General features: G+C 42.7%; 2 protein-coding genes across 13 annotated transcripts; one reads left to right on the top strand and one right to left on the bottom strand.

Annotated features, from left to right (window-relative positions):
- Positions 1-81: 81 nt before the first annotated feature.
- Positions 82-9,640, top strand: cdk11b (cyclin dependent kinase 11B). Of its 12 annotated transcripts, none has more exons than XM_067239982.1 (21): positions 82-139; positions 825-872; positions 1,259-1,389; positions 1,595-1,734; positions 1,883-2,031; positions 2,199-2,346; positions 2,847-3,025; positions 3,158-3,280; positions 3,469-3,570; positions 3,864-3,989; positions 4,076-4,150; positions 5,333-5,544; positions 5,638-5,728; positions 5,871-5,992; positions 6,076-6,181; positions 6,441-6,562; positions 6,725-6,832; positions 7,216-7,332; positions 7,821-7,969; positions 8,666-8,855; positions 9,029-9,640. In XM_067239982.1, the coding sequence occupies exons 3-21, from the start codon at positions 1,279-1,281 to the stop codon at positions 9,119-9,121; spliced, it is 2,463 nt and encodes an 820-aa protein (XP_067096083.1). In that variant the 5' UTR covers positions 82-139; positions 825-872; positions 1,259-1,278; the 3' UTR covers positions 9,122-9,640. The 12 variants fall into 12 exon arrangements, with proteins under 12 accessions (XP_067096083.1, XP_067096086.1, XP_067096089.1 ...); XM_067239985.1 differs by having other exon boundaries at positions 3,864-3,974; XM_067239988.1 differs by having other exon boundaries at positions 2,886-3,025.
- Positions 9,641-11,096: 1,456 nt separating this feature from the next.
- mmp23ba (matrix metallopeptidase 23ba) lies at positions 11,097-16,929 on the bottom strand. Its single transcript, XM_067240297.1, has 8 exons — positions 16,619-16,929; positions 14,385-14,524; positions 13,964-14,103; positions 13,147-13,314; positions 12,831-12,995; positions 12,560-12,670; positions 11,705-11,831; positions 11,097-11,497 (listed from the first exon to the last, which is right to left on the bottom strand). Exons 1-8 carry the CDS (start codon positions 16,745-16,747, stop codon positions 11,323-11,325), a joined length of 1,155 nt encoding a protein of 384 aa, XP_067096398.1. The 5' UTR covers positions 16,748-16,929; the 3' UTR covers positions 11,097-11,322.
- Positions 16,930-16,993: the final 64 nt, after the last annotated feature.

Below are 16,993 nucleotides of genomic sequence, written 5' to 3' on the forward strand. Positions count from 1 at the left end.
GAATGTCTATGGTAAGGGAGGGTCTTTCTATGCTTTCAGCGAAGAAGACTTCACAGGAAATGATTGTATGACCTAAGAAGTCAAGGGGGGGAATAGTTGAATCTTCCGGTGTTCCATTATAGCGCGGAGCATATTTCAGGTTTGTTTAAAAAATCTTGTCATGGGAAGAAATCAAGATTCAGCAGATTCTCGTATTTTATATGTATTGAAAGGATTATGTCCAATTCTAATTTGATGCTCATATTTTTATTGAGAGTGGGGATTAGCATCAAAACGTTCATCTGTCGTTGTTGCTAAAGATGGCTAACTGGGCTAGCTAGTAATCATGTTTGCGCCTTGCCTTGCCAGCGAAACGCACTAGCCACGACTTGGCACTAAACTACCCAGGCGGTCCGCTTTTTAGTAAACAAAAAAAAAAACATTTTGCAACCTATTGTTATATAGCTAGGCAAACTTCACAATTTAACGGTTGCAGGTTTAAGCGATATTTTACAAACTAGTTAATCTGCGATATCTTCTAGCTGAAATACGGACGGGTAGCTCCCTAAAAAATCATCTAGATGATTTTGTTATTGCGAGTTTATTAGGTAATGACTGCGATGTACCCAACGTGAGATAAAATTATGGATGTCCATGCAGTCAATCACATCTTAACACAGTCAGCAGGTTATGCATAGATACAACGTTTAGGCCAATGTATTTCTGGCAGGTAGCTGAAATGGATCTATAACTGGACCGTCAATTATCTGTTCTCCCACGCTTACACCGAAAGGCTTCCCCTACATCATTTTTGGAATGGTCTTTTGTGTTTATTTTTCTACCAGTGAAAGTGTGAAGTTACTGCTATGGATAAGATACGAGGCACTCCTCAGGTAACACTTAACATTATAGGTTTCAAACTTGACCCTCTTCCCCGTAATATCCCTTGTGAATAGATACTTTTTTTCCTAGTGGGCATGTCCCACCTACACTTGTACACCTACTGAATTTGTATTCGCCAACACTCTCCCCTCCTATTAAGATATGTTTGTATATTTTAAAAACGTTCAACCATCAGAACTGCACAGGGTTGCAGTCCAAGCAATTCCAAGATGACGTACATAATGAACAATAAGTGCTATAGTAGCATCGGTTCTAGTCAGACACCAACAACCATCGTCATGCTTCACGTTGGCCTACATTTAAATAGTTTGTTAGGACAGTCAGAGTGGCGTCCTTCTTGTTGTTCTGAAGAAGTGGGTCTTTGTCTGTGCTACAGGTGGTGGCGTGTGGGTGCTGATGGGGGACGAAAAGGACACCTGGAAAGTGAAAACACTTGACGAGATTCTCCAAGAGAAGAAACGTAGAAAAGAGCTGGAGGAGAGGACTGAGCCCAAGTGCCAGAAAAATGTAAACACTTGTCAGGGAACACACACTTTGAAATGGGTTGAAGTTGCCCCTGGAAAATGAAGAAATCATAGGTCAGTTAGGGTATATGTGTGAATAGAGGTCAAGGATACGTATAGAGTGTACAGTTAAACTAAATAAACAGTTATCTGTAGAGACTTCATTAACCCCTACACCTTGATTTGCTCCCTTTTCTTGTTTTATTCAGTTCGCTCCGTGCCCTGTTCCACAGACGGATGATCGGGAAGCCAAACGTGACACTCCGGAGGAAGGAGAACTACGGGATCACAGAATGGAAATAACAATTCATAATTCCCCGTACGTACGGGAAGACACTACTGAAGACAGGTACTGGGTTGTGGAGAAATTTGGTTTGAAATCAATGTCATTTTCTGTGAACATTTGTTTCTCTTGGATTGCAGCCTTTTCTCCAATTCACTGCTGTTATTGTACAGGGCTCTGATGTGTGCTCTATATTCCCCTGGGTTCTATACAGTCTCATTTTCACAAATTCCAGGGGAGAAGAGGATGAATCACTTGCTATCAAACCTCCGCAGCAAATAGCCAGGAAAGATAAATCTCACCATAGAAAGGAAGAGAAGAGAAAGGATAAAAGACGCCATCGTAGCCACTCGGCAGAAGGAGGTATGTTAGAACCAAGGATGGTTCAGTGTCGTTCAGTCAGTAGTAGATCTTAAGCAGAGGTCTGTTCGTGCACACAAAAGTATGTGTTTTGTGAGACGCAGACTTGTGTTGGAGTTGAGTGTGTTGTCACTGTACCGCTGTAACACCGTTTTTGCCTGCGTCTACAGCAGGGAAACACGTGCGTCCCAAAGACAAAGAGAAGGAGCGGGAGAGTGAGCGTAGGAAACGCCAGTGGGAGGAGCAGGAGAAAGCCCGGAGAGACTGGGAGAGGCAGAAACGAAGAGAGCAGGCCAGAGCTCACTCACGCAGAGAGAGGTGACCACTGACTCATGGAACACACAACTTCCTTAGCAACACAAAACTATTCTTAGTCACATACCTTTACCTATATAACAATGATGTAACATGTACTAAGAAGGTGCCCCCCAAGAGTGTGGCTGTTTAGTAAAGTATGGAGCTCTATTAAGATAGAAGCCTTGAATAATTTAAGTGACCACTGATCTTTTAAAATAATCTTGTCCTGGAAGAGCGCCTGTACGCTTATGCATGCATTGCATTATAGTTTAGGTAATGACTTTTTGGTAATTGATCTTAATGGTAACATCACCACTCTTTATGACTGTCTTGTTTAACCTGCAGTGAAAGAGAAAGTGAGGGTGGCCAGCCCTGGCTAACAATTAGCTTGATTTAATAAGCTACCTGTTAGCCTTTGGTCTCCCCTTCCACTGCCTTTATCCTGCTTTGTCTGTTTTGACTCTTTCCCTCCCCCTGCTGACATTAACGGTTTGGGGTGGGTGACTTTTGGGGTTTTGGAGAGCCCCTGACAGGATTCCCCCGTCTTCCCCGGACTACAGGGACAGGCTGGAGCAGGTAGAGCGTCAGCGAGAGCGTGACAGGAAGCTCCGCGAACAGCAGCAGAAGGAGCAACGTGAGCAGAAGGAGAGGGAGAGGCGGGCTGAGGAGCGCCGCAAGGAGCGTGAGGCACGCAGAGAAGGTGAGGCCTTGTCTCTCATGTTTCTGATTGATCCCAAAGGAAATCAGTAAAGCCAAGCATTCCCAGGTGTTACTGTCATGTCGAGCCGGGGGGGGGCAAAAGGTTTAATTGTGTTTGTCACCTCTCCAACAGTGCCATCCCACCGTGGGATACCTGATGAGTATGGCGACAAGCCCAAACAGAGCCACCGCAGCCGTAGTCCCAGCCGGGCTCCCCGGGACCGGCCGGAGCACAGCGAGCCTCGCAGGAGTGGCGGTAGGTCTCCATCTCATTATGACATCGACCCATGGGGTCTGTTTGAGCACAAGGGATATTTCTACAGATGTTCGTTCTTGTGTGGGGGAAGAAAAAAAAAAAAGGGCAGTCTAAGATTTGGTCTTGATGACGTTCCTAATCCAGATGTTCATAGATTATAATGGTCCCTTTTGGTTGTTCCTCTGCAGTTGTAAAGGAGGACAAGCCTGAGAACTTGAATGACCTGCTGTCAGACCTGCAGGACATCAGTGACAGCGAGAGGAAGACCAGCACGGCTGAGTCCTCCGTGGGTAAGGATGAAGCCATCTTCATTGAACCATAACCACCTGTCTACCTCTAACTGTCTCCATCCAATGAAGGGCCAAAAAAAGAAAACGTTTGTTTATACCAGAGAATACACAGTTAACTTGGTATTGTACGGTGTTATTACACATTTAAAAAGAGTAAAATATCTATAGTGGTCGCTTGGAAGATTGATTGATTACTGATTCCACTAACTGTGTTTCAGTTTAGTTTGTTAACACTGTACAACTATCGGGGGTGTTTTTGAGTTGTTACTGATGGCGGTCATGGTCTTACCTAGGCTCAGGATCAGGCTCTGATGAGGAAGAGGATGATGAAAACGAGTCCAGCAGCCAGAGTGAGGGAGAGGAGGAATCTGGGTCTGGTTCTGCAGGATCTGACCAGACTGCAGGTATGGAGAACTACGGTACAAGTCCTTAACTTGAATAGCTGCTTGACCTGTCCATTTTTCTTGCCCTTAACAGCTTGGCTCACACTGCATTTCTGTTTCAGAGGACGTGAGTGAAGAGGAGCAGTCTGAAGGGGAGTTCGAAGAGGACAGGGAAAACGGCATCCACATTCCTCCAGGTAGGCCAGGGCTCAACATTATCATTTTTTTGGCACTGGCCCCACCGGGCCGGTGGGTTTGAAACTTACTGGCCCCAAGACAATTTTTACTGGCCCCCCATCCAAAAGTTTTAATTTAGCATTGTTACAACAAAACCAAAGACTTATAAGTTGTGTTATTCTGATAACATGTTTAACCATTTATTAAACACATCCTGGATACAAAAAGAACAAAAATTAAATCACATTTCTAGTGATAAAAAATAAAAAGGTAATTGTCAGCAAAACAATTGATTTTTAACCTCAAACATGACGTGCTCTCTTCCCTGCTGACGGCCATCTCTGCACAACTCTGTCTAGCTGAAACTGAAACCTCTGGTCCCTCAATGCTAATATATAAAAGCTTCCCCATAGCATTTAGTCAGTATGATATTAAGTACCCAAGTAGACACCATTCTTCTGCTGCAGTTCAATAGCCTGGGGGAACGAGGCGAACGGCTGGCCCGTCTTAATTACGTGATATGCCATTGTTATAAGTCGTGCCATAACACGATGGGCATTTAAATTCCTGACCAGCATGGTCAATGGCCTGGCAGATGGATTGTCAACCATCCGCTTAGCTGTCACGCAAGGTGGCTGGTCAGGTATTGTTTTCGAAAATTGTCGGTGCCTCTGTAAAAATATCCACGTTTGTCTGCTTAAGACGGGAACATACGACAGACGACACAGTGCATCTTCGTTCCATAAATAAAGTTACTTCCGTTTGAGCTCGTAGCTCTACTTTGCTACCATCTTCACTTTATTGTCTCGCGCCAGTCATTCAAAAATGTATCGAGATTAGAGAATTACAATTTGACAACCACTCGTCACTCACTACTCAACGCTTGATTTGCCAACTGTGCGCCCCATGAGCTGCAAAGTTATTCATGCATTTAGCAGATAGCAAAACATATGAAGGATGCTAACTTTTACAATGCAATTTTTTTTTTTTTATCAATAATTTGCAGTGGCCCGATCGGGCCAGTTAGTTGCTAGTTTAACTGTCCCGACGTCACTTTTTACTGGTCTCGGGCCATCGTTATTGTCGAGCCCTGTAGGCATTTAAAACCCATTGTTTTCCATCAGGTGATGGACAGGACCTAATTGGTTTGAAAATGGCATCCCATTCGAAATGATTAACACGGCCTCTTTACCACTCTGCAGTGCCAGAGTCACGTTTTGACCACGACACAGAGGAAAGCGGTGAGGAAATGGAGGAGGATGAAGAGGATGAAACGGGGGAGGGAGATGTCACACCCCAGTCTCAAACTCACTCCCGCTCAGTCACCCCTGAGGAGAACTACATTCCCGACTCTCCACCCATCTCTCCTGTGGAACTGAAGAAGGAGCTGCCCAAATATCTGCCTGCCCTTCAGGTATGCCTATCAATCTCTTCTTTCTTTCTTTGGCAGACAACATTCTGGCCCCTTTGGAAGTGTAGAATGACACTTAAACATTGTTGATTACAGGGCTGTCGAAGTGTTGAGGAATTCCAGTGTCTCAACCGGATAGAGGAAGGGACCTACGGGGTGGTGTACAGAGCCAAGGATAAAAAGACAGGTTTGTCGGCACGCATCGGTACATGTCAAGTGTTTCATTCCAAACACTGTTTTTATCTTCAACTGATATCTATCCCGCTTCTATTGATAAAGACTGAGGTAACACTTTTGTCGACAACCCTTATCTCATCATACTGTTTCAGATGAGATTGTGGCCTTGAAAAGACTGAAGATGGAGAAGGAGAAGGAGGGATTCCCTATCACATCGCTGAGAGAGATCAACACCATCCTGAAAGCACAACATCCAAACATTGTCACTGTCAGGGTGAGTCACAACGACCTGTTCAAACACTAGGCCGTGGGAGAGCGCTGCTAGCTGTCAAACTTATTTTGTTTGTATCATTACAGGAAATTGTTGTAGGAAGCAACATGGATAAGATCTACATAGTGATGAATTATGTGGAACACGACCTGAAGAGTCTGATGGAGACCATGAAACAGCCGTTCCTTCCAGGTTAGCCAGGAGATGGGTTTGACCACAGCGGTTGTGGTCAAAATATAGAATCAAATTGAAACATCCCTCATGCTCTGTTTCTAATTTACAAAAGTATGTGTTTGTGGTTTCTCTTTGTTTGCCTTGCACGCTTGGTCATGTTTCTGTGGTATCGGTGTGGTTTGGAGTTAAGGAACACTTGTGCCTGTCTCTGTTCTCAAGTAGCTTTGTAAGGTAGTAGTTCAGGTCCCTCTCTCGTCTTTCTCCTCGTCTTTCATAGGGGAAGTGAAAACCCTGATGATTCAGCTGTTGAGAGGTGTCCGCCATCTCCATGACAACTGGATTCTCCACCGTGACCTGAAGACGTCTAACCTGCTGCTCAGCCACAAGGGCATTCTCAAGGTACTCCACATTGACGGGTTATCAGAATGGTTTGTTTGTGGATCCAAAAAAAAGAAACTATACAACCTTGAGCAGCCTGAATGCTATTTGTTAAAGGGAATTATCACTATATCGTCACATGTATGTTTGTAGAATAAAATGAGTGTTTTTATCTCTTGATAGATTGGGGACTTTGGTTTGGCCCGAGAGTATGGCTCTCCCCTGAAGCCGTACACCCCTGTGGTTGTGACCCTGTGGTACCGCTCACCAGAGCTGCTGCTGGGAGCTAAGGTGAGGCCTAGAGCTCCACAGGTCCACTCATAACACCTGCAAGTCCAGCCATAACACCCGCAGGTCCAGCCAAAACAGCCTTAAATTGTCACAACACCTGCATGTGCAGGCACAACAACATTACATTTGAGTCAAAACACCTGCACCCAGGCTCTGTCAATTCCTTGTTATCCTAACGTCTCGACGACCTAACCTAAACTGCACCTGCACACTTGCGATTACACGTCTCTATATGAAAACATATCTCTACTCAACTAGACTACACCGTAGCTCTATATGGAGTCCAAGCATGCCTGCGTCCAGACTAAACAGCTCAATCCATGCTTGGCTGTATTCTCTGTCTTGTGGGCTGAGTCTGTGTGTGTTTGTTCTTCCCTCCACAGGAGTACTCCACGGCTGTGGACATGTGGTCTGTGGGCTGCATATTTGGCGAGCTCCTTACCCAGAAACCTCTTTTCCCTGGAAAATCTGAAATTGACCAAATTAACAAGATATTTAAGGTAAAAAAATGCCCTCATGCCCTCCAGATGCAGTGACATCATGTATCTGTCAACTAAACTCAGTTAAAATGTTACATCTGCTGCTTTTGGCGGCTTGTGCAAGATTGGTTATTTTATTTCTACATAAATTTGTGAGATGAACTATTCTAGGGACAGCTTTCATATGACTGTTCATGGGATTTCTGTGAACTGAAAGCTATACAAGCAATGCAAAAAATATGTATTCCAGTACACAACTATTACACGTGTTACAGTGCTGTAGGTCTGTGCTATATCATAGGATCAGTATATGGTACATTCAACCTACACTACATCACATTCATCACAAATCGAAATCATTTGAGCTATTAACGGTGCTTCGCCAAACAAAGGAGACGGGAAAAACTATTGTAAGACTGGTTTCACGAACTACTAGAGAACCACAAAGTCAGAAAATCCCCACCACTTCCTCCCCTAACTCCATGGGTTCTTTGTTGTGTTGATGCCAGGATTTGGGGTCTCCCAGTGAGAAGATCTGGCCAGGCTACAACGAACTCCCTGCAGTGAAGAAGATGACTTTTACAGAGTACCCGTACAACAACCTGCGCAAGCGCTTCGGAGCACTCCTATCAGACCAAGGCTTTGACCTTATGAACAAGTAAGACCCTCTAACCGGCTGCTCTGGCCAAGTATAAAGCAGACTATGAACTAATGTTCATTTAAGGGAGGACAGACGACCACAATTCAACCAGGGAAACTAGCTAGAAGGTCTTGACCTCCCTGTGCTCCGTGTCTGTAAATTTACCAGTGAAGTGGAAGACATCACAGGCCTGTTTGAAATATCACACTTTGGAGTTAAGGTCAAGGGCATGCTGTACTGACCTGGTAGATAGCTGTGGCACTGTATGTGATTTAGGAACCAGCTAGTGAACCAGATACTGGCCAGTAGAGAACCCCTCTACATTTACATTGTCATTTAGCAGTCCAGAGCGACTTACAGTAAGTACAGGGACATTCCCCCAAGGCAAGTAGGGTGAAGTGCCTACATCGTTATTTGGCACGGCCGGGAATCGAACCAACAACCTTCTGATTAATAGCCCGACTCCCTAACCGCTCAGCCATCTGACCCCCCCCCCCCCCCCCCTCTAGTAAAGTCATTGACACACAGTGGTCTGTCCTTGTTGTTGCTCTTTGATGCCCTGCAACAGTCTCCTAATCTGGTTCCATCACTAGTTTATCACTTTTTAAATAAGAACCGTGTACTTCTGTGAGTTTGTGATCCATTTCTTCTTAGATATTTGGGTCGGGATTTTTTGAGTGACCTTTTTTTCCCCCTCCCTGACCTTTCGTGCAGGTTCCTCACTTACTGCCCTAGCAAGAGAATCTTGTCGGACGAGGGACTGAAGCATGAATACTTTCGTGAGACGCCGCTTCCCATTGAACCGTCCATGTTCCCCACCTGGCCAGCCAAGAGCGAGCAGCAGAGGGTGAAGAGAGGCACCAGCCCCCGACCCCCGGAGGGAGGCCTGGGCTACAGTCAGCTGGTGAGCAGAACTGACTTTTTACAACCCTACTCTTCTTGAGTTATTCCCTGCCAATTACTCCTAGGGACTTCATTCAGGTTGCTTTGCTTCTTAAAAATCTAGAGCCTCGAGTTTTAAAGCTTTTAAATCACAGCATGTGTTTGTTTGTTTGTGTCCGTGATTCTTCTCTGCAGGGTGATGACGACCTGAAGGACACAGGGTTCCACCTTACATCCAGTAACCAGGGAGCTTCTGCAGTGGGCCCAGGGTTCAGCCTTAAGTTCTGAACATCTGGACACATTTGGGTGTTGGAGAAAACAACCTTAGAGCAATTTATCATGGGACATATAGGCATTTTCTGCAGGACTCAATGTGGAATTGCCATTTATCGAATAGCAAAACCATGATGTGGGTTAAGACTTTCACACAACTGAACAATGGGACAGGCCTAAACCTACCGAAATGTGTTGAGTTTCTTTCTCCATCCATAACGCATCCAACTGTAATAGTCTTTTAAAGATTTTCACACACGTTTGAGCTCCTATGGAAAGACGGATACCGTATTTTTCAATTGTCCCGTCTGTGACTTGGTCGTTAAATGTTTATTTTTTCTTCTTTTTTTATGCCACGTAAGAGGACCAGATTTTAATTGGATGGCATTTCCTGAGTGCTGGAGCTACTGTATAATAGTCTATTAGGTCTCTTTCAGCTCTCTTATATTGTAAGAACATTTAAACTATGGTTGTCAGCTTGTAGACTGGACAATTGACCATTGTTTTTGCTAAAAAATAAATATTGAAACTTTATTTTGTCTGCCCATATTTATAAATGCTGTCTGCGCTATGCAAACACACACCACATACTGCCAACAGAAAAGGCCCCAAAAAATCCGGCCTTGAACCCAGCTCGGTAGTAGCTGTCCAAGAGTGATGTCATTCTTTGCACTGCACACTTTGTTTCAGTACTTTGTTCTTTCAGAGAAAATAAAGACCCAGACTTCGCCCCTCCCTTTGTTGTTAAAGTGGCTCTGCGACTTTAGGACTAAACTAATAAATTCTTTCATTTTCAAGCTGGATAAAAATAAGCGGTGCAGTCTAATTCCTTCTAGATGGCTGTCTGCTGTGATTGGAACAGACGAAAAAAGTGAACTCACCCATGAACCACTTAAGTTATAACCAACTGAACTGGAAATTAATCCGTTTTATCTTTGACTCCCCTCTAAGCTCTGCTAAGCAGTGTTACACCTGATGTGTTGAGTAAGCATGGAAAGAGAGCTGGTAGTGGAACCTACTGCACCATCTCTGGAGACCATCCATTGGCTACACTGTAAGGCCAGTAAAGCAAGCTAGATGTCTGAGGTGTTCCATATGCGAGTAGGCCCCAAATAGTTCTTGACTAGACAATGTTGCTGCTGGCTGTATTACAGTAGTACATTCAAGTATCTTCAAAACCTTTCATAATCCAGAGAAACTAAGATTAAAACCTTGATGTATGGAAGCAAATCGGTGATGTCATGTTTAGAATTTTAAGGCATTGAATACTTGATATTGAAATATAAACACCAACCGAATTTGTTGGTTTTGAATTCACCTCTTGAAAATTGAAATATGAATTTATTTTAATGTAAAAAAACAAATCTGATCCAAAAATTCAAGGTTCGGACATTTAGGTTGCTCAAAATCAAACAATAAAATTCAGATACCAGACGTTTTATTTAAAAAAATTCAAGCTTCAGAAATTGTAATGGAACAAAATTCAGGCTTCTCTAATTTCAAAAGGTCAAATTCAGATCCCAAAAATTCGAGCTGAATAAAATTGAGCCGAAAAAATTCAGATTGCAACATCAGGAATAGGGTCCAACTGGTTTCCTCAGACCGGACCTCTCTCCTCAGACCCCAGGCAGTGATTGTATGACTGATCTGCATGTATGACTGCCTGCAGCTACACCCGGATGAGAGGGGCCTGAGGTGGATCTGATTTTTTTACATTGAAATAAATTCATGTTTCAATTTTAAAGAGGTGAATTCAAAACCAACAAATTCGGTGGTGTATACATTTCAATATTGAGTATTCAATGCCTTTTCAAATTCTAAACATTATGTCACTGATTTTCTTCCATATTAATGTAAGCCTACTGTGTTTTTTCTTCTTTTTTGACACTAAAGTTCAATTAACATGCCACCAACTCACTAACATGTTTGTGAGTTCATCACCAACAAGATTAGATTGACCTGCTACGTAGTTTAACAAAGTAGTCTCACCAAAAAACTTGTCACAGGACAAGTGTTTATTGTGCACGCACAAAAACACTTACAAAACCACATATAGGGAGGAGAAACAGATGTTGGGATGTTTAGAAACAGAACATACATACATTTAAATATGTGCCCAAGAGAATGAGGTCCCTGTTTGACCAAGCAAGATGTGTATGTGTCCTCGGTGCTAACCCCCAGTGCTTCTGTGCAGAGAGCGTGGCCCATCGCCCCCCTCAGAAGCGAACACGTACCCTCCAGGAGTAGTTGGTGAGGACTTTATTCTTTTTCCTTACAATGCAGGTGTAAGTACCCTCGTTGATGGCGTTGGCCACTATGCTGATGTGGTCGTCCTTTAGGGAGATGTAGCCAGGATGGGAGTACTGCAAAAGCTCATCGTCCTTGTACCAGCTGCTCAAAACCAGGGGAACATGTTTACAGTCACTTTTCCTCTGCAAACATTACCTAATGAGGCATGTGTGACCTTTAGAACTTGGCCACGTAACCACAGAATCTATTATTGACTGCAGTTGCTTTTGACGTCCTCTAAACACTTAAGTCGATACGGTGGTCGTTTCTACATAATTTGAGACACCGGATGAACAAATGCATACTCACTATACTTTGCCTCTCTTGGCTGCAATTTTCTTCCCACAGCGGAAGGTGAGCTTCTTGCCCTCTGCAACCAGCTTGTGTTTGGTCCTTGGTGGGGTGGGGGTGGGGGCCACAGTGGGGAAGGGAAACTCTAAAAGTAGTGGACAGAAGTGGTCAAGTCTGAGGAGATAGACTTCTCTAGACACTTTCAAAGTATCAACCATCTCATTCTTTTCATGACCTATGTGGGTATTTTTTATACAGTAAATCTTAAAGGTTCCTTATTACTGAGAGTACTTTTACAATATCCCTAACATTAAATCAGTAGGATACCCCTCCTAAATGTTAAGTGCGCTTTACCCAAATCATAAAACTAGTCTATCAATATATTCCGGATTTGGTTTGACAGAAGTACAAAACTAAGCCTATTGGCAACTTAGTTGGAGGTCTGTTAAAAACAGTTGCTTTTGTTAAGGCCGCAAAAATCCCAAATTGACCTTCCGCGTCTCTAGTCCTCAACCCACAGTCTTAAATTCCAGCGGTTTGGAGTCACTCAGGAATTTTCCACAGCCGTACAATGTCTCCCAATCAACAATGAGGAACAGATTATTCAAAGGCAGGAATTGTATTGTATTATATCCTCTCCCTTCTCCACACTTGCCACTATTACACACAAATATCTAATGGACCCTCAACAATATATAACTTCAATGGTTAGGAATCCTGTTGTGAAATAAGAGACAGCCCCTTTTATTCCCCTATATATAGCTGCTGGCTCATATCGTTGCATTGGAAAACAATTCAGAACAGTTCCTATTAGTTCTCCAACACCAGTAGCTTTGAGAGTTCAATTTTTCCTCTGGACTTCTGTACTCTTACCGTAACAGAAATCACAGCTGGAAGGGCAGTGTTTCTGCATGAGTTTGCGCTTGCTGTCGCAATAGCCTTTCCGCGCCCAGGCTGGACAGATAAATAATCTATCCAAACATCCTGGAGGAGAGGCGAGGAGGAGGGAAGACAGGAACCAGGGAGAAATTCTTAGTCTGCAGCATAGGAATTGGAAACAGCAATCCGCCCTTGCATCTGAACTGCAGTATGGAAATGTAAGATGGATTGAAAAAATACTGATTAAGTTGTCTTTTGAATGTACCATAGAGTCGGTGCATGCCCCACACTTCATCTTGTGTGATGAGCTTGCGGCCTGTCAGAGTTGCATTCAGGTGCATGATAGCGTTGGGGTTCAATGAATGCATGAGGCCCAGGACATGGCCAATCTCATGAGCTGCCACATGGACCAGGTCTGTCAACCACACCCCTGCACAAACAACAAACATGAATAGTCTGTGTTACTAGAGGCATCTCAGTTGTGTAATGTTTGTCATGTATTCCCAAATCAAAAGAAGTGAACATCTTCCCTTTACACATACATGGATTAAAATGCAAGTGTTGTAGTAAAATGTACAAACCTTTCTTCCAACTAAAACGCATGTTTCCAAGAATCCAATACTCATTGTCATCAAAGTGGATCTCGCCCGTTGGGGGAAAGAAGGCATGGGCCAGTTCACCTGTGATGCCATCAAAACAATGGTGCAAGTAGGACTGCAGACAGTCTGTGTGGTTGATGGGGTAAAAGCCTGCCAGGAGAGAACTGTGCTTCAGAGCCAAGAAGGGAAACACGCTTTCCAGACTCCATCATTCCACATACAGTACGGTCTAGCGGTGATGGATTCCTATCCAAAGGACAAACTTCTTCTCTAATCCCCCAGAGGATGACAGTGATTTTTCTCACTTTCACCAAAAATGTATGCTGGAACAAGAGTCCCAGACCCTGAGGTTTGAACCCAAAGGGATGCGTAAGGCATGATTTAGTTCAAAATAGTTACACATGCTTGGAGGATGTCCAATTTTTTTGGGGGGGGTTTAAATACAGCCATGAATCATGCTGAACATTAGATAAGCCATAAAGTAGGGGTAGAAGGCATTTCAGCCAGGATGGTGTTACACACAAACGCATTTTGCTGATGATACAGAAACACTACAGATGTTCTGAGGTAGGTGCACATTGGTTTTTGCCCTTACATTTACATTTAGTAATTTAGCAGGCGCTCTTATCCAGAGCGACTTACAGTAAGTACAGGGACATTCCCCAGAGGCAAGTAGGGTGAAGTGCTTTGCCCAAGGACACAACGTCATTTGACATGGGCTGGAATCAAACCGGCAACCTTCTGATTAATAGCCCGATTCCCTAACCTCTCAGCCATCTGACCCTTCATATGTGCCCACCTATCTTGATGTCTGCATCTTGGTCGGCTGGTACTTCTCTGAAGCTGAAGGGCGAGACGTCACTCCACATGCCGAAGGCCTTGGCGATGCCTCGACGTGTGTCACTGGCATTCATCAAGTTTGTTGGGAAAGACAGCAGCCTGCCCAGAAACAATGCCATCATCTATTTAAACTGTCTTTCTTTTCTTTTTTTACCACAGGAATCAGATAAAAGCACGGCCGCTACTCAGTTCTCCATGCCCAAATAAGGCTACACAGAAATAGTCCTTTTTCAACAATTTTGAACAGGTTTGTTCATTTCCCTTGACTTTTTGTTATACTTGTGTCATTGTAAGGGTTACACATCTTCCTCTCTCTTTAACATAATTACTGATACCGTTGTATATTTGATTTCAGAAGCATTTAAAGCATTTCACCATACTTGTATGTGAGCTTGAACTTGTCCCATGTAAGTTTCTCAGGGGTGAGGGTGTAGCGCTTGTTCCTGGAGAGATGGAGCACCTGCGAGCGGGCATCTTTACGAATCCCAATCAGCAACACACCAGAGGTGTGAGCTTCTTCCTTGGACAAAAAAATCTTTGATTAACCACATAGGATTTTGATCAACAAGTCATGATGAAAAAGAAAAGGATAAGCAGTAGTTAGGGACATTCAGTTCTGACTGATAAAGATAGAAGTCAATAGAGTTAATGTGAACATCACAAAAATGAACAAAGACCTCTGGTTCAGGTTTCAACCTGCTTTAAAACTTAAAATCTGTACTTACACGTTATATGTAGACCCATGATACTTTACCATCTAACTGTTAAAATTTGAATATCAGCTGTGTGTACCTTGAGTGACAATGATTCCTGCAAGATTCCACTATGTTAGGGGTCCTTGTTTGATTTGACCACCCTGTGGATATTTAACTCTATTGTAATTACAATGACTAATGCACATAATGGTTGCAATCCCTGTGCCTTACTAATGTTACGCAGTACATTTTCATGTGAGGGCATTCCATCCCTTGGAAAAAGGAAGTGGTCAGCCGTAAAACTGCTTTCCAAACGTTAAGTATGATACATTTAGCAGATATGTCTGATGTCGTCCTTTTTGGGAGGGGCAAAAAAGACTCCACAATAATAACACCTGGATTCTATTCTCCTTTTACAGCTTTAAAGGCTCAGCAATGTATGATTTGCATTTTAGAAATGTGTTGAGTGACGAAACATGAATCTGATAATTAAATGGGAAGATGTAAAATACTGTACACAATTTGACCAATTAGCAACATGAAAACAAATTGCTTAAACTACATATACATACACATATACATATACACATCTAACACGAACCCAAAAGAATTGCTATCTGGAAACCTTTTTTATTGTAGAGTTGTTTTGACCTTGAAAATGCTTCAAAACTTATTGTGTTTTAAAGTTACAGCTTGTAATTGTTAAAGTAGTGATATGTTTTGAATTAAAAAATAATAAACCCAACAACCCATCATTAACACAACTAAATACTATGTACAGTATGTGTTATAATTCCAAAATCCACATTGTTCAATCTTTAAGAAAACAGGGAAAGTTTTTGCCAGTAGAATGAAGACTTCCTGTCTTACTGATAACAGCGTCAAGGAGACATACAGGCTATTAGAACACGGGAAGACATTCTAACAAAGAAGCTGGAGCAGACATTCCATTTCAGTTGGAGCAATACAAGAACCCTCCATGTACCCTGACCCTAAATCAGGATTTGTTGAAACGACATGTTGTTCTAAGCCGCAGCCTTGGCAAACTCTTGCTGTCTGTCTTCAAGTGTAGTACAAGTGTGCACTGAGTATAACTGTCTGAAACTGATCGGAAGATATGGATTATTTCACTCTGCTAACATCTAAAAAGTGTTCATTAATACCAGCAGTGTTCCTTTAACTCGTTGAGTGTTGATATAGGTCCAATCTAATCATCATGAATACTCCTGGTGCTAAATTAACACTTGCTGTGCAGGCTTCAGATTTGGAATCAATAAAATGAATAGGAAACATATGCAATGGAGTTGGTAATCACAACACATGTCATTCATTTCATTTGATGTTATCCCCATTTGATCACAGATGGGAAAGGTAATCAACTCTTCTGTATATGGCATACCTGGCCTCCGGTGTAGGAGATATTTTTAATATGGTTAATTGATAACCATGTCTGAGGAAATGACATCAACAACTATCCAGTCCACATCCCACTCTTTAATATTATAAGAGAATTATCATTTTCACTTGCAGTTTAAATGAATAAATTTGTACACTTCAACAATATTCTTAACCTGAAAGACTACTTTATTCATCTAATTTAACACATATCTACATTTGAGCATTGTGTCATGATTGATAACTGCTACGTTTTAATGCTAGCCTATTGCATACTGAATTTATAATTATACATTTTTTATAATTGTCACAAAATAAAGGACAGAATGTTCATTACATCACAATAAAGCAAGGTACAATTTTGACATCAATAAATACATTTATTTTAAAATCTACTATTAATCCGTATGAAGCTTTTAATAATCATACGATTGAACTATTCTATTTAGTCTTGGGGGCACAGATAGGATGATTGTTTTTTAAGTTTCGGTTGCAGTATCAAAAGCGAAATGATCACACCATACCTCTAATCTCCAGGTAGGAAATGCTGTGGTTTCTTGCATCCCTGCAAATATAATAGAGAGAACAGCCACAGCAAGGAGAGGAGCACTGAAGTCGCCACTTGGTAAACTTCTGAATGTCTGACACACCATCGTTGCGATATCACCCTCCAGAAAAATTCCCTCAACGAAGACAGACTAAACTATTTCACCACCATCTATCCCCATGGATATTAATGGACGTCCATTGCATGCTTTTACAGCACCTTAGAATCTTTGTTGCCGTTTGTGGACAACTTTGGTGGCAGCGCAGTCCAGAGGACTGGGTTGTGGAATCTTTGGTCACCAGCTGCCTGCTGAAGGCTGCATCAAAGTTTGCAGCTTTCTATTCAACCCCCG

This window comes from Osmerus mordax, chromosome 7, assembly GCF_038355195.1.
Source record: "Osmerus mordax isolate fOsmMor3 chromosome 7, fOsmMor3.pri, whole genome shotgun sequence".
In the NCBI taxonomy this organism is placed as follows: Eukaryota; Metazoa; Chordata; class Actinopteri; order Osmeriformes; family Osmeridae; genus Osmerus; species Osmerus mordax.

Bases quoted from the DNA above. Each gene is read 5' to 3' on its own strand.
- cdk11b (XM_067239982.1), top strand. From the start codon at position 1,279: ATGGGGGACGAAAAGGACACCTGGAAAGTGAAAACACTTGACGAGATT. The intron at 5,729-5,870 runs GTTTGTCGGCAC...ATACTGTTTCAG, and splicing joins AGCCAAGGATAAAAAGACAG to ATGAGATTGTGGCCTTGAAA. The intron at 7,970-8,665 runs GTAAGACCCTCT...CCTTTCGTGCAG, and splicing joins GGCTTTGACCTTATGAACAA to GTTCCTCACTTACTGCCCTA.
- mmp23ba (XM_067240297.1), bottom strand. From the start codon at position 16,747: ATGGTGTGTCAGACATTCAGAAGTTTACCAAGTGGCGACTTCAGTGCT. The intron at 12,996-13,146 runs GTTTGTACATTT...TTGTTTGTGCAG, and splicing joins GCGTTTTAGTTGGAAGAAAG to GGGTGTGGTTGACAGACCTG. The intron at 12,671-12,830 runs GTACATTCAAAA...CCTCTCCTCCAG, and splicing joins GGGCATGCACCGACTCTATG to GATGTTTGGATAGATTATTT.